The sequence below is a fragment of the Ceratosolen solmsi genome, unplaced genomic scaffold (genome assembly GCF_000503995.2).
Source record: "Ceratosolen solmsi marchali unplaced genomic scaffold, CerSol_1.0 scaffold61, whole genome shotgun sequence".
Classification (NCBI taxonomy): Eukaryota; Metazoa; Arthropoda; class Insecta; order Hymenoptera; family Agaonidae; genus Ceratosolen; species Ceratosolen solmsi.
In genome coordinates, this window is record NW_011948435.1 from 2430619 (window position 1) to 2455455 (window position 24837).

The window sequence follows — 24837 nt, forward strand, 5'->3', positions numbered from 1 at the left end:
GGGGATGAAACCTTCGGTTTCCGCGAGAAAGTGACGGTGCGGGCTGTGCTAAATTCGAATTGAAGCCGATTTAATTTATTGGGTTAATGTCCTTGCCCATCAACGGAAATGGCCGAATGATTTTCGATGCGATATACCTCCTGTCGGTTATACCCACTCCCTACAATCCAACCCCCAATCAATCCCCACCCCGCGACCGTTCGTTAATTTTCGGCAAAGCGCTTTAACTTCGTTACGCCTACGTATGCATGGATACACTGACGCGCTCGCTCGCCTCATATGTAAACCCTTAGATTCTATAGTAAATTAAATGTTTTGATAAATTTTTAGATAAACCAGACGATAATATAAGGTTTCGTGTTTATATCGATGACATAAACCGTATCCTTGGCTATTTTCAATTTTTAGTTAGTAGACGGGCTCGATCCTTATACGCTCGTACATAAGTAGATGTTCACTACTCTTTGTCACGTATAAAAGATTGAAGCGATTGAAAAGCCATTTAGCATTGCAAAAGCAGTAATATAAAATCCATTTCAGCTGATTTATGTATAAATATTTATTGTGACAATACTCAATTTTTTCCACTTGTCTTGTTAAGGAAGAAAAACTTTGTAATATCAAAATAAAAAACTTCGAAGTTATGCTCCATTTTAGATGAACTTTAAAACAAATTATTTAAATATGAAAAATATAACGCAACACGCTCATTTTATTTATACGAGTTTCAGCAATTTTGGATATTCAATGAAGATGAATGACAATGTCAGTAGAAAGATTCGATTTTAAATTACTGGAGTTTATAAAACTCTTATTATAAAGGGGCATTGGTTTTCAAAGGCGCCTGTCTAATCCGATAATTTGAAATAAATCGAAGATTGATAAGCATATTTATTTTTTGTTTTTTTTTGTTTTTTTTTTGTTTTTTTTTTGTTTTTTTTTTGTTTTTTTTTTGTTTTTTTTTTGTTTTTTTTTTGTTTTTTTTTTGTTTTTTTTTTGTTTTTTTTTTTTTTTTTTTGTTTTTTTTTTTTTTTTTTTTTTTTTTTTTGTTTTTTTTTTTTTTTTTGTTTTTTTTTTTTGTTTTTTTTTTTGTAAAACATATTTTGTTCAATTATTTTAATACAGCTATTTGTTCAGGATTATTTAATTTTTGTCATTTTGATATTATTAATATTAATATTAACTTTTAGAATATTAATATTAATGGATCGAATGTAATAATGAAACTGATATTCCAAATAATTATGATGCTCGTCTCAATTATATTTGAATTAAAATATATGCCAATAGATCTTGTTAATACTAATGGGATAAGGGAAGCTAACTTCAATCGTTAGGACAAACTATCATCATTTATCGAGGACAATAGAGATTTCGCGATTGCCAAAATTTCATTTATTTCAACTTTTTCCATAAGAACAGCAGTTATTGGGTTTTTTTCTCTCGCTTTTTTTCCCATTTAACATTCAATAAGTCATTTGAATAAAACTTACCCTTCTATACTACTAGACGAGTCCACCACTACGAGTTACATGCGAAATATTGATATACACACATCACGTGCATATAAGCAGAACACGTACAAAAGATTAAAACGCGCGTTAAAGCAAAATAATTTATGTTATTATCAGAGCAAAAGCTAGAAAATTATTCAATTAAAATATTGTTGAAAAATATTGAACCTTTCTCAACTACCATCGTTTTATATTCATTTATTACCTCCTACAGTTTATACTTTCCTCGAAGCTTAATTTAAATTAAAAAAAAAAAAATTTAAATATAAGTATTTGAAATTCAAAATAATTAACAATTTATTTTTACAGTAACATAAATTAAAATTTCTATTTATATTAATTTAATAGTAATAAAACTACGAGAAGCATATAATTAATTAAACTATTTAAAGTATTATTATTAAATTATGCTTTACGAACCATAAATTTTACAATATTACACACAATATTACAATATTGTAATAAATACTTGAATACAAGCGATATTATAACTATGTATTGTTTTAAATTCTGTTTGGTAACTGAAAATACTTTATGTCCACCCGTTTATAATTTATGTCAGACACTATTTAAATTTGTTTTGTGGCTAAAGCTTAGCAAAGTCGTAGTATTTTCTTTTTGTGAGAACTTTTCGAAAAATTGAATAAATGTTATAATACATTTTCAAACAAAATATTTTTCTATTTGCATGTTATAATATTATATATTCTGTAATATTATATGTCTTTTACATTTGCTCTATATATATTCTTATTTTATTTATTTAATATATTGGAAATGATTGAGCATTTTTCAAATTACTCATTCTTTCTTTGTTCTTTATACTTCTTTATATACATATATATATATATATATATATATATATATATATATATATATTTATTTAGTAATGGCGAATGCATATCAATTGTGTTGAATGTAATTATAAATTTAACAATTGAATATTGTAAGGTTTCATTTAACGATTTTTTTTTTTTTTTAATTCATTTAATTTTGAAATATCCCACCAAAAATTATACAAAAAGCCTATTAAATACAAATGCAAGTGGATTCTTTTAAATTTTATAATAGACTGCTCTTAAAAAGCTCTAGTAGCTCAAATTCAATATTTAAATATATTATGTACTTTAAACTTTGTAATGTCCTGTTCCTTTAACAAATGAGATTTTATTATGAAATTATTATTGCGTATGTAAAGAATAATTAATTATTTATTTTCATAGTTGTCGAATGCATTTGTCATATTATGGTGCAAATAAAGTAGGTTCATTTTCTTAAGTATTATGGCATCAATCTCTTAAAAAATTTTTAATTCCTTACTGTGCATACATTAAATTTGATAGAATATTTTTAATATGCAAAATATTGAAAAAAATATAAATATAATTTAAAAGTTACTCTAACTATCAAAGTACTAACAAAAATAGACGAAGTACGTGAAATTAATTAAATATATTTATTTATGTATTGTTTTTGAATTTATGTACATTTCTACTATATAATTTATTATATATTTTCATGAACATTTAAAAATAAATAAAGTAGTTAAAATATGTATAACTCAATTTATTAGAAAACGTAAAAGTGATTTATATGCATTTGTAATACCTATTACAAACCAGCAAGATAATAGAATCTAAATCTGTAAAACTAATTTATTATATTATAATATTTCATACATAAATTCATACATAAAGATTTTTGTTAAAAATAAATAGTAAATTTGTTGTATATTATATTAAAAATTCTATTCTTTTTAGTAATTTTTTATATATTTTATAATCATACGTATTCATTCTTCTTATATATAATAATATTACGATTAATTTAAATCAGATGCATATTAATAAGCAATTCAATACTTTTTTCAAATATATAATTATGTTTTACTAAAAAATGTAAATTAATTACACATTATATTTCAGAATATTTTATAAATGTAAATTTCTTCCGAATATGAAAATCAATTTAAAATTTAAAAAATAAAATAGTACGTTATAATGTAAATGATAAAAAATTTTATATTTTCAAAATATTTTGTTTACGTTATAGTTCGATACTCAGAACTAATGTGAAATTTTGTTTGGAAAGTCTTTTGGAAAGAAGCTATCTAATTCCCATACATTAAATAAGCAATATTCTTATATAAATTGTTATATAACAATTACAATAATAACAATAATACATATTTAAGTTGAACCTTATTGAAGATAAATTTATATAAATAATTATTCTTCACCTAGTCTTTAAGAATTAATTCAGAATAGTTGTAAAGCCAAGTTCATGTGAAAAATGTTCTGACTCGTACTAGGGGGTAGATTAGGGTAATTTTATGTAACTTATCTGATCTGACTCATCATCCGGGACCGTAGATACGATAGCAAATGTACATGAGTCACTTTTTTCATGCCACATACTCGCTCTGAAGGTTAATTTTACGACATTTTCCCTTTTTGTAAGCCCCCCCCCCCCCTACACACGCACACACAAACCTAAAAGAAGCAAGAAATAAAAGAGAAGCCACTTGCGACTCCACTTCGCGACATTTGAAATAGAACGGAGTCTCTTATTTGAAAGCTTCAACCTAAGGAAAACAGAGTTTGAAAATGAAAGAGGAAGAATAAAATCTTCGATCATGAATATTCCTCTATAACTCTTGCCATCCAATGCATGTAAAGGTAGGCGGGCGCACATACACGCACTTATATATCAATGTTTGCACGTGTACAGTTGGTTACCACCCGAGTTGTTTTATCCATTTATAGCTTATATATAGGAGCGAGAAAGTATCCTGTGCTTTAAAACAAAATAACGTAGCAATAAATAAAGCGGAGAAGGCTTCATTTACTTTATAGTCTTTTCTTTTATCCTCTATTGTGCATTCCCTTGCTATTTTTTCTTTTTTCGCCCAACTATTTCGCACCACTGGCTATACAATAGTTGTCGCGCGGTCGCTTCAAAAGCACGCAAGTAGCCAAGAGTAAACAAATTTTAATTAAAGTCTCGCCAAGTAAAGTTGTCCTCTATCCTCGACCTCCCCCTTTCTCAAGCCTTGTCCTCCACTTCCGCCTCCTCCTTTCATACACCGTGACGCGTTTAAATGCACGGCTATGTACTAACGAAATTTCATTGGACGCTTTTGGTGATTTTTCCAGCAAGTAGCAGCGCTAAACCCAGGATACTCGTATCCAGCATCGTCCTTTTGATCGTCAGTCTGCTGTCATGGTAGTAAGGAGCGATGATTAAACGATACTACGTATCCTGCGGGCGTTCCAAATCTCAACAGAGCGCAACTTAGAAGAATATAAAGAACATGCAGAATTATCTGGCCGTTTAAAGACTCGAGCGATCATTATAGTGCGTATGAGTATTAAAATCGAAGAGATATCGCGCGTAACAGAAGAAATATTCCAGCGTTATTTATATTTTTATATTTAGCGTACAGTAGAAAAGTCGTGTTAATTGTCAATTCGTGGACGATGTGAAACAAGAAAGAAGGTATGTAACAAATACATTTATGTGCGTGTTTGGATCTCTATGTCCCTTGGAGTAAATATCGAAAGTGAATATTTCACATAAATTACTTCACGTTACTTCCATACAGCAAGATCTCGTTTTATTATTACATTATAAACTTCAGTATGTTACTGTATTAATGTCTGCACTGTAATAAATAACAAATCGGAAGTCATTTTTACAATTGACCTACTTCGCTCTCTTTGGAAAAATATGATTTGGAAAAATACATTTCGCAGAAGAAGAAGAAGAAGAAGAATATAATATCAAGTAGAAATATAGAAAAGGAATTTAGTTATATTTCAATATTCGGTATATTTCAATTTGAAATGTACTTTAATTTTAGATGTACATTTTCAGCAGATGTTACTATTAAAAAAAAAAAAAAAAAAAAAAAAAAAAAAAAAAAAAAAAAAAAAAATTACTCCTGTATTTATAGAATCATGCAAATATTACTTTTTGATAGCTTTGGAATAATTTTAATAAAAATTTTACGAAACATTATAAATTGAATTTGTTATACGTTTAAAATTACAAAAGCAATGTCGTGTAAAATAATGCCTACACAATCTCCAAACGCAGATTATAACTATTAATTAATAAAATTTGTATCAAATTACAAAAATCTTATAAACTACATTAACGCAAAAATTATAATTTATCGCGCCATAGTTTATTAATTTGCGACTCGACCAAAGAGAGAGTAGATTACACGAATAATATTCGCTTCTTTAAAAGCTCCGATGTTTACTCGTCTAAGATATCTAATCAACTGCATTCTCGTTCGATTGCCCACCATATTTTTCTATTTTTACATTAATCTTTTCGATCGACACTATAAACACGTAAATCGTAAGCATAAATCCTCTTATCGCGTGCTTCCCAATTTTACACATTTCAAAAACTGGACCCGATCTTATTAAAATTATTCGCATGTTTCGATATCTCGTGCGACGAAATGCCACATCAGTTGCCATGTTTTTCAATGCGCCAGAAAGCCCATTAAAATTTATCTCAATTATTTGCTATTCTTATCGTCTACTTAATACATCACGCTTGATTAAACTGATACTAATCTCTCTAATAGTCTCTCCGCCTTATTAATTTATGGATTTTAGCAGGTTTGTTAACTTTGTCGAATAGTTTATTATTGGAATTTTCTTGTCTTTTGTCCAAGTTAACGTAAGGATTTCTATATTACCAATTGAATAATAAAATAAATACTTTTAAATAGTCGATATTGATTATAGAAAAAAAAAATAATAATAATAAATAAATAAAATACAGCATAGTATTTTTTATCAAAGATTATTCGTTATATTAGGAGCAAACATTGAGAAAGTAATAATTTTCACTAAACATTTGAGTGATTTAATTTTCATAATAAAAATTTAATAATAATTGTTAACAAATAGTGCCCAGTAATAGACAGTTGAATATTACATATTTTAGTACGCGTTTGAAAAAGTGGATGATTACGCGGGTCATTTTCCTTTAAAAATTATACTAACCATTACACGTATCGTGCATCTCAGAAGCGATCATCTCAATCACAAATTTCAAATAATTTAGCTTAAATTTCTTGAATTATTCTTATTCTGAGCTCAGGCTGTGATAAATTCATAGATTATGATCTACATTGCATTCTTTAATCACGAAGTATCGAAGATTTTGAACAGACCAATTGTAAAAATGATGCAAAATATTTTACAATTATCACGTCGTAGGTATTCTAGGTGAAATTCATATATTTTGTAAGAATTTTGAAAATACATTTCGTACAAGTCAGAATTATTGCTGTACATTCATAAAAATATCAGGATATGTAATAGCGGATGAAATATTTTTGTTTTGATGAATGATAAAATTTGCCAACCTAAACGACAAAGATACGGATTTTTGTTTAGTACATAAAAGATCTTAGCAAACAGTTAAAAAGCATCGATAAAATCATTTATCATAAGTAAAATTAAATAAATTTTTAAAAATATTTCTTTATGATTTATAAATTGCATACGAAAATAATTACGAATATATATATATATATATATATATATATATATATATAAATGCATAAATATGAATATTTTCGAAGACTTTCAGGAAGGGAAAAGCCCAAAAAAAAAAGTAAAGAAGAAAAATTCTTTATAAATAACAAATCCTTATCGATAGTATACGCCACTGTAAATTAGCAGCTCCACTTTTTCTAGCGATGTATTAATGACTCCAAAAGAAAAGTATGTTTATAAAGCCAAATTATATATAATAACATATAAAAAATATAAGAAATAAATTTATTAAATGTAATATAGTTATTTTATATAAAGATAAATTAATGAAGTGTCTGTCACTGGGTTGATTTACACACTAACGTACATTTGCTACGAAGTTTATAAATGCACGTTAGGGCGATGCCACAACGCATACAGCGATTATAAAATTCATCCCAAGGCTAAAGAAATTTAATTCAACGAAGGACAACATTTTTTAAGAATTTTCAACATAATTCAAGAATTCGTGATTTGGGACGCACTTTTCTGCATAAAGTCTCGCCGATTTCTTGAAAGATGTAATTAAGGCAGAAGGTGATATTAGCCGACAAAGTGATTTCTTTAAATTAAACATAATGAACAAGATTTCTTAAGTTTTCTTAATTCGTCTTCGTTAAGTATTATAATCCATACGTTTTATAATATTTACTTTTAGCAAACGTAAATACTCGCACTGACTTAACTAAATTATTAATTATTAAATAACTGATAATTAAATCAATAGAGCCGCCAGTTTCCCGAATACATACGATTTATTATAATTTTCTTATCTTTTCGTCATACTGGATGATTGGTAAGCTTGAGTTAGAAGCTATGACGAGCATAATATACATATTAGCGATTAATGAATTGACAGAACAAGAAACCAAAGGCTTTACCCGAGTTAATTTTCGATTAAATTTCACTAATAGATCGTTAACTGAAACAAGTCAATACCACATGCAGAGAGATTAACGTACATCGGTATATTTAACAAAATAAAAGATCTCTTGATCAGCATTGACGTGTATTATATTACACAAATACACTAAGGTGTATATGTACATGCTCTTGATGTATTTGCAGTCAAACAGTCATTGTATTTTACTAATACGTCTTGTACCGCAAAGTATAATTTTATGCGTTAAACAGTAAAAAATCAACTAGATATAGGTACATTTTGCAAACTGTATTACGTACTTTGTTTCTTAAATAATTTTCATTAATTGTGTTTTATCATTGATAAACGATGATCGTAATGCATTTGATATTTAAAGAAAAACTACACAGAGCATTTAAATTTATGTAAAAAAAGTCATGTATGGGTACTGATTCCAAGTGCTAATTGGTCCAGTTCTTGAATAAATAAATATAGTGCTTCTTTCAAAGTCATCTTGCTTGCATGCTTATATCTCTAGATGAAGTATCCAAGAAAGAAATGAAGTCGATAAATTATTATATATATAATTAAAAAAATCGTCAAAATGTATAAGAATTTCAGATATAAAATGCTAACAGAGGAAAACTGAATAAGATAAAGATGTTCGGCAAAGGGCTTGCGAAATAACATATATGCTATTTTTATCATAAATACTAATATTATCATCGATATTATATTATTATGTTAATAATCAACGCTAAGTTTTTAAGAAACATGTATTATTATAAACATTCTTCTTAGATGACTATAGCTCTTTTTTGCGTATAATCATTATTGCAATCAGTACATTAATATTGTAATAGTTTAATAATTTAGATTTATATTACTATTCAAAGCGTATGTATTATATTTTTTATTTAATGCGTAACTTAATAAAATTATTACACTACAATACAATAGATCATTATAAATAATTTTAAGTTGCAATTAAAATTTATTTTATTAACAAATATCTTATTGAAATGTAAAATCTTTAAAAATAATATAATAATAAAAACTAATATATGCGCAAAGAAGGGCCAATATGGCTTAATAACTAATCTGATTATCTTCATACTACAATCAGAATTACAGATAATTAATGATTAATTATTTTATTCAATAATATTGTAAACAATCGAGCTTATGTGAAATTTCATATGAGAAAAAGACGCGCGATAATAATGCTTTTAACCCTCCGACATTTTCTCTGATCACGTGGTAAATTAGTTTTTCATTTACATAAAGTAACTTCCATTCATGCACGATAAAAATCTGCACAATAGTTATTTAAAAAAACATGCACCACACATGCACTTTATAAAGCATTATTTACTATATATCAAGTATAACGAAATAATGCGAATCTTTCTTTTCTTAAAATATCATAATGAAACTAACAAATTTAATAGTTTCGCCCACTAATCTAGTCGATGCTAATTGAATGATTTAGCGATCATAACAATTATATAATTTATATGATGCGTAACGTTGTAAGATTTCAAATTTGAACATTCCTATTTGTTAAATTATATTATGGTATAGCGAAGAAGTTATATATGAATTTTAATTTTGCCCTCGTATACTCTTACAAAAGTTATGTAAATATGTATATAAAATAATTATACTTTTAATGATATTTCCGAATTCCTTAATAAAATACTTTCAATTACCTGATATATTGCGTATAATATTTTAATACTTATTCCGAAACCATTCCATAATGAATACTTACATACACACACGCGCACGCACACGTATATACACACACACATATATATATATATATATATATATATATATATCGTTAGCATTAGTAAAAAAATGAATAAAAATTAAGAAATTACTATGATTTGAATTCAGTGAATTAGGGGCAGTAAAATTCATTGAAAATAATTATACAATAAAGTTCAAAATCTTATTTTAACATTTAATAATAGTATTTTTTCTTTTATTATTTATTTAAAAACTTTAAAAACATTTATTTAACTTTAACACATATTAATTTGATTTGTATAAAATACTTAATTATAATTATAAGTTTCTTAATTGAAAATATTTATCGATTATTTAATCCATGTATAATTCTTTGTTACTTAATTCATTATTACTAAATAATTGTGGTTTCCAAAAATATATTAGATATATACGTTTCTAATACCATCAACAATAACTTTTAGTTTTGGATTATTTAATACGCACTCCACTTATTAAAGGTCAAGTAAAATTAATTTTACATATTAAAATACTGACAAAATCTACAAAGTATTGATGCAAAATGAAAATTGTCAAATCACACGCATCAATATCTATTTTAATATACAATTTAAAGTCTTAATTATAAAATATTATAAAATCGTACTACAAAAATATTAGAATCTATACAATATTTGTAAAATATTTATGATACAACAATGAACATTAATTTACAAAAAGCTGTAAGTTTTTCAGTCATTGGTGTAATGTATTATGTCAATTATTAGTTAATGCTATAATGTTGTGGCATTAAAAAGACATCTATTAGTAAAGAAATTGTGTTTTTTTTTTACACTCTTATTAGACAGACTAGGAGCGAAGAATTTTGAAATTTTTATTTCACTTTCATCTTCATCTGGATCTTCCCACTCTACGGCGATAGCACTTGATTGAAGAAGTTTTTCGGCAGTAGACCAACTAAATCTAACAAGTTGTGGAAATCCAAATACTGGATCAATACTATTGGCAAGCCAAACTTTGGTAACAGGATCATTAGGATATCCACTCCCATATTCTTTGTCATTTTCACCTTCAAGAAATTGCCAAGCTCTTAATGCATGATCTCTAGAAACTTTAGCACAAATACTGGCAGCGCTGACTATTGGATATGTTGAATCAGCTTTTTTAGCTACTACAATTTTAATTCCAGGGAATAAATTAACTAATTTTGCTTGATACTTTTCAGGTTTTCCAACAGTATCGACATAAATTTCAGTAATAAAAACTCCAGCTTCTATGGTTTTTCTAATTAAGCCAATAGCAGAATTCATAGATATTTCATTCAGGGAAGTTTTAGTACGCTGATACATACAGTTAGCTATATAATTTGGTGAAATTGAATCAAAAGCCCATCCAAGTTTGTCATCATTATTACACATTTTATCAAATATTGCATCTCTTTTCTCTTCGGTTAAAGTTTTGGAATCTGCACATCCCAAATCTTCTAATAGTTGTTTCTGTGATAATGGAGCATATGCAATTCCATATACCATTGGTCCTAATACAGGACCACGTCCAGCTTCGTCTACTCCCAATTGACAAGGTTCATCTTTACAAATTTGTGGCACCTAATTACATACATAAATAACAAATAGTAATTAAATTTTATGTAATTCATTATGACTCTAGCAACAATTATTATTATATTATAATTATTAAGAATTTCTATCGATAAATACCTTTGACTGATGTACTTGATTGACGCTGTGATCGCGTTTTGAAAAATATGTTGTCAAATCATCTCTTTTTGTTATAAAGTTTTTCTCTATTATATCGTTCGTAGACAATCTATCAATTACATTATCAACTAATACTTCATTTTCTTTATCCATTTCTATTATTTTAAATATGACAAAATACTATTTTTATAATTGAACCAAATGAATGGTCAGATCATAAGTATAAAAGTGATAATTCCAACACGTAACCTAAAAGTATATAAGCAGTCATAATAAAATTTCCCGCCAATTTAGGACAAATTATTATGTGCAGGCATATTAATTTCCTGATAGAGTGACAAACTATTTAAAACAAATTAGTAATGGGAAAAAATTTTACTTACATAGTTGAATTTTAATAACAGCTGATGGAATAATATATTTTAAACAAATATTATAAATAAATTTATAATTGAATAATAGTATGTTTTTCTATTTCTAAATGTCTAAATTATGGTTAAAGTGAACACATTAAGGATTAAAATATTATTTACCAATTCTTAGACAACAAAAAAATAAGAAATTCCAATAACTTGTGAATATAATTTATTTATTATTTGTATAGTACATATAAGACACAAACATAATTTGGTCTACAAATTTAAGTTCAATTAGTTTATTAATATTTAAAAGCTAAAATCTATGCTGCACTTTCACTTTACAGATCTTTATAATCTTCAAATTTAAAAATATAAATATCTATAATACCCGTTAAAAATTTTATAACAAAATGCACTAACTTTATAGTCACATTTATAATTTTTTTTTTTTTTTTGCTCCTAATCTCCTCGTACTACATACAAGACTTTAAAAGTAATCGTTATATCAAGAATTGAGAAATTTTTTCTGTTTTTCATATTTTTCAAAGTCTATTATACGAAATTGATGAGTAGAACTTACAACTATTATTATAGAACCCGCATATTTGAAGTCTGTATGCTCTTTAGCACATTTTCTTTGAATGTGTGTATTCAGGAAAACAGACCATTTTTAAATATTAATAAATTATAAATACAATAGATTTACCCATTCACCACTACATTGTCGACGAATGCTTGAGCTATAAAGATTCTGATCGAGCACTTATGTCTCTATATTATAACAATATGAATTTTCAATTTAACCATATTGTTACTCCATACTATGACATCACGCAAAGTACATTTTGTACTACGATTATAGTTATTAGTATGTAGTATAGTATAGTAATTAAAATTAATAATAGTATTGATATGATTCTCTATACTGTGTGAGTTTTTATACAATGTCTGAGCATTGCAACCTTTTATGAATTAGGATAACTAAGAACGGGTCACTATAGTTCAAAGTCAGCTTCGATGTTATTTTGAGGGCGACTTGCGCTGCACATCCACATTTTGTCCTGCTGTCAGTGGGTAATACTCAAAGTAATAGTGCAATAATGCAAACTTCAACATTGACTACCAAACAATTATAAAATGGCTAATGTCTCATTTCAAAACATTTGTAAAAAATTTTTAGCGAGTCGCCAACAAGGCTCATAGTTGCTACAAGTGAAGCATTCGATTAAATTGATCTTGACAGAGTAACTTCATTATCTGAAACACAATCATAAGGTAAATATATTTTAACAGTATCATTTCCGCTTAATAAATTTATAATTTGAGTTATATTAAAATTTATGAATGTACATTTAATTAGCAATGCTTGTTTAGAAAAAATTTATTTATGTATATAAAGTCCTGAAATATATATTATTATATTCTTATTTATGCAAGCTTAGATGTTGAAGAAAAATAATAAAAAACCATGGAAAGTAACGCAGTCCATAACAACAGGCAACGACATTATGATATATTTTTTTAAATATATCATAGTTTATAACAGCAATTACAATATAAAATATGAAAGTAATTAAGATAAGCAAATCTCATATTATGTCTTTGTCTACAATAAATATACGTGCTATCAACTAAGATTAAGCCTTAGAAATACATCTTTAATGTCGGCATATAAAACATTGTTTAGTTATCTGAACAATGTTTATTTTGATTATCTGATAAATTTAAAAAAACATGTATCTAGTGCCAAAGCTATAATCTCTGGCATTTTTAGTAATTCAGAAATATAGATCAAAGCTTACATAAAATTTATGTAGTAATAATAAGTTGCAATAACGGATAATCATAACAGATAAATTCAATGACATATATGTAGATTCTCATCGAATAATCAAACTTTTATACAGAAAGTAATATAAAATAGAAAAAAAATTAAATAATGCATATGTAAATTATTACAAAGAAGTTAATATAAAACAATAAAAACTGAAGTTATCGTTAATATAAATAGAGTCACTCTTAGACCTAACAATGACAAAGATAATATTGTATATCGTCGTTGCAGTTGTTTGTTAGTTGGATATGTTTGTAAATTAATGTTATTACCCAGTTCGACGAACTTTAAAAGAACAAATATATATTTATAAAACCATGTTCGGCGCTTTCTTTTACCATCTTAGCGCTAATGATTAGTAAAAAAAAAAGAAAGAAAGAAAAAAAAAAGGACAATAAAATATATTCTTCATACCGGCTACATTAAGTCAATTAATCACCACGAGAACGTGCATCGATAAATTTATGTTAAGATTCTCTATCGAAACGTAACAACACAATCAAACACTACGATAATGAATTAAAATTCTACATACGTAACCTGCAACACAGGCAACATAGCCACATACTTAATTCAATAGCGGTACAATCATAGAATCATTGTTTAATGCAACAAAATCGTCTTTCACGGCTCATAGAAGTAACAACACTCTATTTAACGTTAAAAATGAAATAATAATAATAATAATAATAGCAATACGACATTCGCAGATTTTATTCTAATTAGGAAGCGATAAGGTACATCGAATTTCTCCGTAAATAGCGACTTGAACTCAACTAATGAACTGCTGTATCGCGTCAAACCAAATATGATTATTCGCTATATTCTACACGTGGTTAGAAAGAGATGGATAAACGGGAGAGCCACTCTCTTCCATTTAATATCATTTCATTCTACCACACCATCTTCCATTATTCATCTCGTTAACTCTGAAAGGCTGAAGAAGGTGAGATTACTCCAGACCGCAGCAGCCCTCGACATTTCTCCAATCGCAAAATTATTTTTTACTCGCAATCTAATGCGACCATCAGACGGTTTATTACACGTACAGGCCTCCCCTAACGGCTTTCGGATAAGAATTTATTCGACCCCCGGGCTTCCAAAGCAGCGCATAGGATTTAAATTTTGTCCCCGTCCCGGGGGTGGGGGAGGCAGAATCGTCTCGTACCGAAATCGTCTCGTATTTACTATTTAGCGCTTGTGCTTGAGAATGATGTCAGTGAGGATTTGGAATTAGGCTACTGACGGTGGTGCCTCGCATGAGCTCTTATCAAGGTGACTTATTTATTTATTTTTTTTTTAATTTCAAATCATCATACGGATATGGCGAATTGTGAAGAAAATTGCGTTAATTAGCAGTCGATGATTATCAGTGAAAAGTATTTAATAAACAAGGCGGAAGGGAAGGCGAATTAATACATAGTATTTACCAATCAAAATCAAAATCAGTAAAAATAAAATGAAAAATAAAGTTGATGTGGAATTTATTATACGAATGATTTTATATTCATTTTATTCGAATGAATAAGAAGGGCACGCGTGACTTATTATGTAAAAAAAAAAAAAAAGATAAATAAATACCCATACATCTCTTTTAAATAATTCAAATAATTCAATTTTTTCCCTTCATTGTTTAAAATTAAAAAATTAAAGTCGAATAAAAAGAAAAATAATAATAATAAAGTAGTAATTGATCATTGGGATTATATTGCAGACTTGTCTTTCAAAATTCCTTTTAACAATCACGTTAACTAAATTGGGTAATAACATTTTGTGATCGCGAATAATTGAGGATAAATATTTCCTTGCATGTATTGCAGAAGTATTATGTAAAAAAAAATTGGCTATCATTTTAAATTCGAGCCTTTATACAAATACATATGCAATTATAAAAATTATAATATACCTTTCCTTTTTATAATGTCAGAAATGTTGTCAGTATGTATTAGGCAATGTTTTTGGGAGTATTCTTGCGTAACTTCTAAAAAGTAAATTTTTAATTTAATAATGACATGAAAAGTTGTTCTGCTTCTGAATTTAGAATCAAGAAAAAGAATTTAAAAACTCATCAGAATCGAAGTATTTTTTTTTTTTTTTTTTTAATTGAAAAAATATTATAAAAATCAGTAATAAAAAATTTCATGTAGAAATTAAAAAAAAAAAAAAATTAAAATTAAAATTAAAATTTTACTGAGGAATAAGATATAATAAAAAAAAAAATACATATATTAATAATAAACATAATGGTGCAGAGGAATGAAAACGGTCGATAAATCTCAAATTTGAACAATTTCACAATCCAATACTGTCGATAAACAATATTGTAAATTAATTATACATGTAAATTATTTATATTTTATCATATAGAAATATTAATAATTAATGTTCTTTGAAAACGAGCCCCAACAGACTATAATTCATAATGTACAATTTATAGACGAAAATTGTAAATAATATTTATAAATGCATTTAATTATAGAAATTTAAAAGTACTTTTTAAAATTATTATTAACTCCAGCAAAAACTTCAAAGCCGATCCCGAAACAAATACAACAAAAAATACAAAATAAAAATAAAGAATTAAGGATGACTACATTGTCTTTTAATAATATAATAAATTCGTTAATTTACTTCACTTGATTTAAAATTAATTTCAATAATAATAGCTGTGAAGAATATGTCAGGTTACATTGTGACATTAAAAACGAAATGAAAAACTAATTACAACTTTACCGAATCGCCGTAAATTTGTGAGGAGTGAAAAACATGTAATTACAGATTCTCAATTTGTCGTACTGTTGAATTGACTTGAGCGTGCGTGCGCGGATGCACGAAAGCCAAAGAGCGTGTGTACGAGTGTGGCATGTGTGTATGCCCGCGAGTATGGCATGCGCGGTAGTTGGGTAATAGTTGTAGTAGAACCAAATAACTATATTATTTGTAAGTTTAATGGTGAAAATCCTATTGGAAGATCCTTGCGCACAATTTTGATGAATTAGTAGGGCACTTCAAAGAAATACCTTACCGAGGGTCCTCATCCTCGACCGTCGAGAACGGATTATACGCGCGCAAAGTGCAGGAAGCCGTGCCATGTCCATGTCCTAAAGAAATATCAAGCACCGAAATAAAGTGAAGAGATATTATAAACCCTGGGTGAGGGTAGGGGGGATGGGGTTGGTTTGGGAGGGGGGGGGGGAGAAGGATTACGGATTCAAAGCTCTCGATGCGAGATGCGAGAGAAATGTTCGCGAGATGAGGTGAATTAGCGCGTAGATGCGATGGAATCATATGTGGGTCGTCGACTGTTGAGGTGGAATAGGAGGAGGGATTTGGGGTGGAGGAAAGCGACAATTGATCGCGACACCGTGAAAGAGGCCTTGAAGGAGCCGAGTGTTTGAGACAGTTGTGAGACGAAATAATTAAAATAGAAGAAAAAACATATGTTGGGAGAGCGTGGTTACGGCATGAAAGATTTCGATAGAGTCCAGGATGAATTTGACGATAGACCGTCACGATTAGCCGATCTGCCGTGTGAAGAAGGGTTAAATAGCGTGAGGGCGGGGGGGGGGGGGGGGGGGGGGGGAGCGAGAGAAGTAGAAGCGATTATTAATCCACCAGAAGATAATTTACAGGATTATCGCTAAAATCGTAAAGAAATTCTAGGCTCCATTGAAGAAGGTTCTCCTCGACCCCGAGACAACGAATTGAGTGAATTTTTATTAAAAAGGTCTCGCGGCATAAGTCGCCAGAGTGTCGCCGAGAGAGATTGGAGTTGGAGATTGTTAACGGTTAAGTTCGAAGATTGAGCATAAGGCAAAGCAATAAGCATCGATTCGCGAGGATGGAAGTTCCCCCGTAAGAGAGTAATTATCGAGTCTCGAGCCCCGTATGTGCGCTCTTAAATCAGACAAACGCGTCACTTGCTCGTTTATGCGTAGCTGCATTTGCAAACAGTGAAATACGAATGAGAAACTATAGTTAATTGTTATTGGCGCGTTTTCTTATTCCGACCAATGTTGTTCCCATAATACAGCGAACATAAAGCCAAGTCGCAAAAGTCGTTAGCGTCACTTAAGTAAACCTCGTGCGCGAAATGAAATAAGCTGCTGTAAGATTTTCATTTTACGATTTCTCAGATAAAATATACATATGTAAAATCGTTCATTTTGCATTGTTTTATTTTATTTTCTTCCCGTGTAGATAATATTAGCGAGGGACTATGTATTACGCTTGCTCATTATTGTCCCGTTGAAAAAGCATATTTTACGTTTGCTTAATAATAAATCTTGACGCGTCAAGTGTAAATACCATAAAATTTGAAAGCGCTATGAAATTATATGGCTGATGGTCACGATTAATGGATAAGAAATATCGAATGTTGCTTCACAGTGGCATACACACAGGCGCACGCGCAACAACACAAACAAAAACGCACATACGCGCAAATGAAAATAGTTTATAGTATTGCGAAAGAATTGCATTTTTAATAATGAAAATTAAAGACATAATTTGACAATAATTTATAAAATATATATAAAATAAATTTCAAATATTAAAAATAATATATAATTGATGTGAATGCATGTGCAAATAATTATTTTACATTACGCACACATTGCAACATTAATTTTAAATGATAAAGGAATAAGAAAGATATGAAACGATACACGCGTAGGGCATACCTGATGATAATGATCATTTTAGTCGTGAAAATAATCGTGAAAATAATGCTTAAAGAACATTGAAGACAATTTGTTGATGTATTGGGTAGCGCCTGCTGCATGCCTTCGACTTCTAATAACGAAACATACAGGCTTCGGGTCAACAAATGTTCACGGCACATAAATATTTTACCTTACGGTCATCTTATGTATGTGCATAAGAAGCGTAGAGGTTAGAAATCGATATTATTCGCAATTGTGATATTAACCGAAGATGAATAATTTCGGTCGAGATTAAAAGTTATAAAATAAGGAGAGCAAGCTTCTACGAATTGATAGGAGGGGATGATTAGATTATTCTCTATAAATTTCAGTGAATAAGATTACTTTTAAAACTTGTATACGCATATAGTTCAATGAGCGAATACCTCTCGCTTAATGAACGATATTATTGATTTTAAAAAATTCCAACAGTTCCATTTGAGTTTCAAGCTTTGAGAATTTCGGGTATGTACGTATTTTCTGACTTATTCGCCCTTTCATAATAATTTCATGTTAATTTCAACGTCGCCATTCGTTAAAAACGTTCTTTTTTAATTTAAGCGTATCACTATCGCCAATCGATTTCGTAATAACATGAATGACATCGATACCTTTCTTGCATGTTACATCAGTAAAAAAAAAAAAATATTCCATTAGAATTATTGATATAGCTTATAAAATTCTGAGAAATTTCTTTAGGATTACTTTCAAACTGGCTGTCCCCATAGTGCTCCGCTTAAATAAATTAATTGTTCATTCATTAAGTTAGAAATAATTATATTAATTTAATATGCTAGTATAAGCCATGAAGACAGAATGAGGAATATAAGCTAATATAAGCTAGGTCGTGATACAATTTTAATAAAAATTTCCATTCAAAAGACTTATGATTTGTAAGGTAAGTGACAAGTATTCAAACGATACAAATAAATTAATGTCTATTTCTTATTTTTTTCATTTCTTAGGCATTTGAAAAATTGTTCTTACATACATTATTAAATAAATTTAACTTAAACAAAAATTTATGAACAATAATAGAGAACTGCATTATTATATTATTAGAGTTGAATTGAAACATAATTTATTTGCATAACTGACGTTCTGTTTTAATAATCAATTTAAATATTAAATCAATGACATTTGTATGGGCTTAAAGCCGTACACACCTACCATGATTAAATATTGTAGAAATTTAAATTTAAACGGCTAGATTTAAACATGAGTCAACTGTTAAATGCCCAAAAAAAAAAAAGATTAATCTACATAATGAGTATATTAAATATCATGTATTACCATTATAAGAGTAGAAATATTTTTTTAATATATTTCAAAACATATAGTACAAAATTCACTACGAACTATGATTTATAATATTAGCTATTATAAACTTTAACTCGTGCCATTCGTGTAAATTGTGTAAATTTTGTCAAAATATTGTGAAAGTATAAAGTGCACTGTGTACATAGATAATTTCTATCATATTTTATATTAAAATATTTTTTTAATATCAATCGTTCAACTAAAATTTTTATAATTGAAATTTTATACGTATAATATTAATATCCTACAAAATACTTTGTAACAAAAATTTTATAGAATTATAAATTTTGTGTCACTGATTATTTAATAGCTTGAGCTCTTTTCCATCTTAGATATTTTTCATCGATCAAATGCACGTGAAACTTTGATTATGTTGTATTTTATTTAAATACAATTTTAAGTATTCCATCAATCTTGATGTAAATTAATTTATTTGCCTATAACATAAATAATATAGTTGAAACTATTTTTACAGCAAAATAGCGAAGATGGAAAGAACATTAGGATGGATTGATTACTTAGTCGTCATACTAACAATGGCCATAAGTGCGAGCATTGGCCTTTACTATAGATTTTCTGGAGGAAGACAAAAAACAACTCAGGTATTTTTATATTTAATACAACACATTATCAAAAATTACAAACTTATATACAATTTCTCTTTATATATGAACTATAATTTTTTGAAAAAAATAATTATTGTTCTAGGAATATTTTTCTGCCAATAAATCTATGAGTGTTATTCCAATTGGTATAGCGCTTATGGTGTCTTTTATGTCCGCAATTACATTACTTGGTCTATCCGCTGAAAATTATACTTATGGTACGCAATTTGTTGTTATTAACATAGCCTACTTAATAGGTACGCCTCTTATTTGTTATGGCTTTCTACCTATTTTTTTTAATCTTGGAGCAATAAGTGCATATGAGGTATAAACGATGTAAGATTTATTATAATATTAATATGAAGTAAGCGTCACATTAACATATCCATATAATTATAGTATTTAGAAAAGCGTTTCGGTTATGGAGCACGTTTAGCAGCTAGTTTTGCATCATGGATACAGCTACTATTATACTCAGGTGTAGTTTTATATGCACCAGCACTAGCCCTCGAAGCAACAACTGGCTTATCAAGAGTTCTGAGTATAGTTGTCGTTGGTCTAGTTTGTTCATTTTATTCTACTATAGGAGGAATTAAGGCTGTATTAATCACTGATGTTTTCCAAGCAATTTTAATGTTTGTATCGATGTTTATCGTCATTGGTACAGCTGCTTACAAAATTAATGGTATAGCAGAAATTTGGCAGATTGCGTCTGATGGTGGAAGAATTGAGTTTGATAAGTATGTATCATTCAATTATGTTTAAGAAATTAAATTCTGTTTTAAATTATGTTTCTAGCAATAATAATTTTTAAGATTTTACACAGTATTAAATGTCATTTTCAGTAAATCTCAATTTTCAGATTATTAATTAAATAATAAAACATAAAAAGTGTCAATTACTTTATAATAACTTAATTTTTTTTTTTTTTTTAAACTAACTTATTATATAATATATTCGAATTTAAATATATTTATATAAAACTTTAAATTGTTCTAAAGCTGTAAATACTGTAAAGCTGTAAATGTTTTATTATCTTTTAAATATAAAGCTATATTTTATAAAAAAAGATATTTAAAAAATAATATGATAATAATAAATTGAAAAATCATTATTAAAAATAATATTAATAAATTATTAACAAGTAATAATAATAATAATAATAATAATAATAATAATAATAATAATAATAATAATAATAATGTAATACATTGGCATATCATATTTAATATAATATATTTAATTAATATATAAATTTTTTAGTATATCACTTGATCCAACGATTCGCCATACATGGTGGGGTCTCATTATTGGAGGTTTATTCACCTTTCTTTCACTTTATGCCGTAAATCAAGTACAAGTGCAGCGTATGATGACTTTAAGGTGAATAATATAGATAATCGTTATTCTTGTATTCTGTTATTTTATTATTATATATGTATGTATATATATATATATATATATATATATATATATATATATATAAAATCTTGAACATACATTCAATATTGAAATAAAAAAATTTTTTATTATTCAGAAATTTGAAATCGGCAAGATCTGCTTTATGGCTAAACCTGCCAATTTTGACTGTACTTTCTGTAACAACATGCTTTTCGGGTTTAGCACTATACAGTCATTATCGTAATTGTGATCCCATAAGAAGTGGTAGAATATCATCACCTGATATGTTGTTGCCACTTTACGTAATGGACGAATTATCAAATTTTCCAGGAATTCCTGGTTTATTTATAGCTGGTGAGCTTTTTAAAATCAATATATATATATATATATATATACATATTTTTAAATAAATATCTATACTGTCAATAATTATTATTTTCTTAAAACTTAATAATAATTTTAATTTTTTTTTTATAGTAAATTAATGTTTACATTGTTTTATATTAAAAATTATTTTATGAAAATATGAAAATAATACTCAATATCTGCATATAAGAAATATATTTATATTTTTTAAATTTTAGGAATTTTTAGTGCTGGTTTAAGTACAATATCCGCTGGTTTAAACTCTTTAGCAGCTGTTACATTAGAAGATTTCATAAAACCTATATATATAAAATATACAGGAAATGAATTTCCAGAAACTAAATCAATAATTTTAAGTAAATTGTTGGTACTTTCTTTTGGAATTACTTGTCTTGCATTAGCTTTCGCTGCACAACTATTGGGCGGTGTATTACAGGTATTTTCATATATTTAAGAAATTGCTTTAAAAATTGAGTTACGTTAATTTTTGTTTTGGTTGTTGTTGTCACAAATAAAAAGTCGACGACAATTTATATTTTATAAAAATATATATTAATTTGTATATATTATTTAATTTTATATTATATTCAATTCTATACATTGAATAAAAATAACATATCTGTTACATATAAAATATATTACATATATTACATGATTTCAATCTAAAATAGTCTCTTATTTGTCCAAGTATATTCTATTTTATTAATACTTTCTAAAATCACTAAAATAACAATTTTATTTTTATTTTATTATAGGCGAGTTTAACAATTTTTGGAGTTATCGGTGGCCCGTTACTTGGAATTTTTACACTAGGAATGTTATTCGAATCTACTAATCAAATTGGTGCTATTACTGGAATTATTTCTTCAACTGCAATTATGCTATGGATTGCTTTTGGGCAACCAAAGCCAAGATCTCAACCTTTACCAGTATCTGTTGAAGGCTGTAATACAACATTTTCGATGTATTCTAGTTTAAATTCATCTCTTTCAGCTAAAGAATCTGTCATACTACCATCGTATGTTTTATTTATATATAAAATCACCCATTTTTAGTTTTTAAGTAATTATTATTTTGAAGTACCTAAAGTTTATCTATAAATTGTTTACAGTATATATTTTATACGCATAAGAAAGAAATTAAATTAATTCATACTTATGAATAATTTTATTTTTAACAGATAGTTGTTGTTAAAATATTGTGTCAATGGATTTGAACAGTTTATTTAAACAATCTATTCGTTGGCATATTACTATAATTTTTTCTTTTAATTTGACAATTTGTATACAATAAAGATAAAATTCTTTTATAAAATTTTAAATATTACTTAAATTATTTTGTATAAATAATTATGTATGCCTTTAATATGTTATAGTATTTATAATTTTTAAATATTTATAGTATTTTTTAGTAATTTAGAATAAAACATTCAATTTATTTAAGTAATAATAATTTTTAATAATTGGAATACATAATGATTATATTAATATATTTTTTTAGGAATGATTCTTCCTATTTTTATTTATACCGTATTTCGTACATATGGTATAGTGCAATTGGTTTCATGATTACAATAATAATTGGAATTGTAACAAGCTATATATCTCGTTTATTATATAATAATCATAATGATCGATTGGATCCAGATTTATTTTTTCCAATTGTTGCTAAATTCATAAGGCAACGAAGGCAGTGTCAAACAGAAATGAATGGAAATTTAATGACACAAGGATTGTATGTTTTCAAAAGTAAATATAAACATTCTGAAAAAGAGAAAGAGCAAAACAGTCATTTATAGTTTTGAACTTTAAACCGATTGTATGATTATGTTATAAAATTATTTAATATGAACAGGATTTTCTGTAAATTAAATAATATAAGTTATCATTTTTCAAAGAATATATTTTTTAATAATGGATTATAAGTTTTTGTTTTGAGTAACATTTGATAATTTATCAAATGGATTTAGTTAATTTTAATAATTATAAAATTTTACATCCAAATTTCATCAATGTTAAACATTTCATAAATATAAACAGTAATATAAATCATATTGATTAAAAAAAAGAATTACATTTATAAAAGTCACTTATCATATACAGTTCAAAAAACTGAAAATGTAAAATGTAAAAGTTAGAAATATTGTTCGTGATAATAACAATATAAAGAAAAATACTTAATCTATATTATATTTGAATGTTTACTATTTTAATAAAAATAAGTTTAAAGATTTTTTAAAAATTTATTTATATTCTAGTATATTACAATTGATCTTATAAAATTACTTATATATCTCAATACTTAATGCTTGTCATCTATTTCATAAACATATAAATTTATTGTTACTTAAAAATATGAATTATTCTGTTATTATTTATTATTTTATACTTTATATTTTACTTTATTGTTCGTTATATTTAAATCAAATTATCAATTTATCGATATGTATTAGACTGTAATTAGATGTATCTTAAAAAATGTTTATAAATGTTTATAAATGTTGAAATATTTTAATATATTGTTGGATGATTGAAACGATTTTAATTAATTTTTGTTAATAAATGAAATGTGATTTATGAAGTGTAAGATGTATTTATAAAATATTATATTATTTTATATTATCAATGTTGTCGATGAATCAATTGTATATTTTTTATAACACGTATAAAAATGTAACAGAGATAAAAATCATTTATTAAAAAATTTGATGTTAATTTTTCTTTATTTCTTTATTAATTTACCTGCCGACTAAATAAAAATTTAGAACAATCTGAAATTTTATTTCATATAAAATACGATTAAGAAGCACTTTTCCTTATTTTTATTAGTATATTAT

At 26.9% G+C, this 24837-nt stretch overlaps 3 protein-coding genes across 4 annotated transcripts in view; 2 read left to right on the forward strand and 1 right to left on the reverse strand.

Annotated features, from left to right (window-relative positions):
• Nucleotides 1-5089, forward strand: part of LOC105364988 (uncharacterized) — a 32144-nt gene extending 27055 nt beyond the window's left edge. The window contains exon 7 of the mRNA XM_011503034.1: nucleotides 4670-5089. Coding sequence (XP_011501336.1) covers nucleotides 4670-4743 — 74 coding nt within the window. The 3' untranslated portion in view covers nucleotides 4744-5089. The remainder of the gene's footprint in view (nucleotides 1-4669) is intronic.
• A 5313-nt stretch (nucleotides 5090-10402) lies between these two features.
• On the reverse strand, nucleotides 10403-12827 carry LOC105364991 (ribonuclease H2 subunit A). The gene is made up of 4 exons (XM_011503035.1): nucleotides 12813-12827; nucleotides 12479-12543; nucleotides 11414-11522; nucleotides 10403-11302 (listed from the first exon to the last, which is right to left on the reverse strand). The coding sequence occupies exons 1-4, from the start codon at nucleotides 12825-12827 to the stop codon at nucleotides 10469-10471; spliced, it is 1023 nt and encodes a 340-aa protein (XP_011501337.1). The 3' UTR covers nucleotides 10403-10468.
• Nucleotides 12828-20108: 7281 nt separating this feature from the next.
• Nucleotides 20109-23852, forward strand: LOC105364954 (putative sodium-dependent multivitamin transporter). 2 transcript variants are annotated; one of them, XM_011502996.1, is made up of 8 exons: nucleotides 20109-20231; nucleotides 20338-20559; nucleotides 20634-20974; nucleotides 21498-21617; nucleotides 21772-21989; nucleotides 22220-22437; nucleotides 22757-23019; nucleotides 23502-23852. In XM_011502996.1, the coding sequence occupies exons 1-8, from the start codon at nucleotides 20118-20120 to the stop codon at nucleotides 23797-23799; spliced, it is 1794 nt and encodes a 597-aa protein (XP_011501298.1). In that variant the 5' UTR covers nucleotides 20109-20117; the 3' UTR covers nucleotides 23800-23852. The 2 variants fall into 2 exon arrangements, with proteins under 2 accessions (XP_011501298.1, XP_011501299.1); XM_011502997.1 differs by lacking the exon at nucleotides 20109-20231 and having other exon boundaries at nucleotides 20376-20452.
• Nucleotides 23853-24837: the final 985 nt, after the last annotated feature.

What these genes read in the sequence shown, in the direction of transcription:
- LOC105364991 (XM_011503035.1), bottom strand. An exon ending in GACAATGTAGTGGTGAATGG is followed by an intron (nt 11,523 to 12,478) that starts GTAAATCTATTG and finishes TGTAATTGATAG; the next exon opens with ATTGTCTACGAACGATATAA. An exon ending in ATCAAGTACATCAGTCAAAG is followed by an intron (nt 11,303 to 11,413) that starts GTATTTATCGAT and finishes GTATGTAATTAG; the next exon opens with GTGCCACAAATTTGTAAAGA.
- LOC105364954 (XM_011502996.1), top strand. Translation starts at nt 20,118, where the DNA reads ATGGAAAGAACATTAGGATGGATTGATTACTTAGTCGTCATACTAACA. An exon ending in GGAAGAATTGAGTTTGATAA is followed by an intron (nt 20,975 to 21,497) that starts GTATGTATCATT and finishes TAAATTTTTTAG; the next exon opens with TATATCACTTGATCCAACGA. An exon ending in TCCTGGTTTATTTATAGCTG is followed by an intron (nt 21,990 to 22,219) that starts GTGAGCTTTTTA and finishes TTTAAATTTTAG; the next exon opens with GAATTTTTAGTGCTGGTTTA.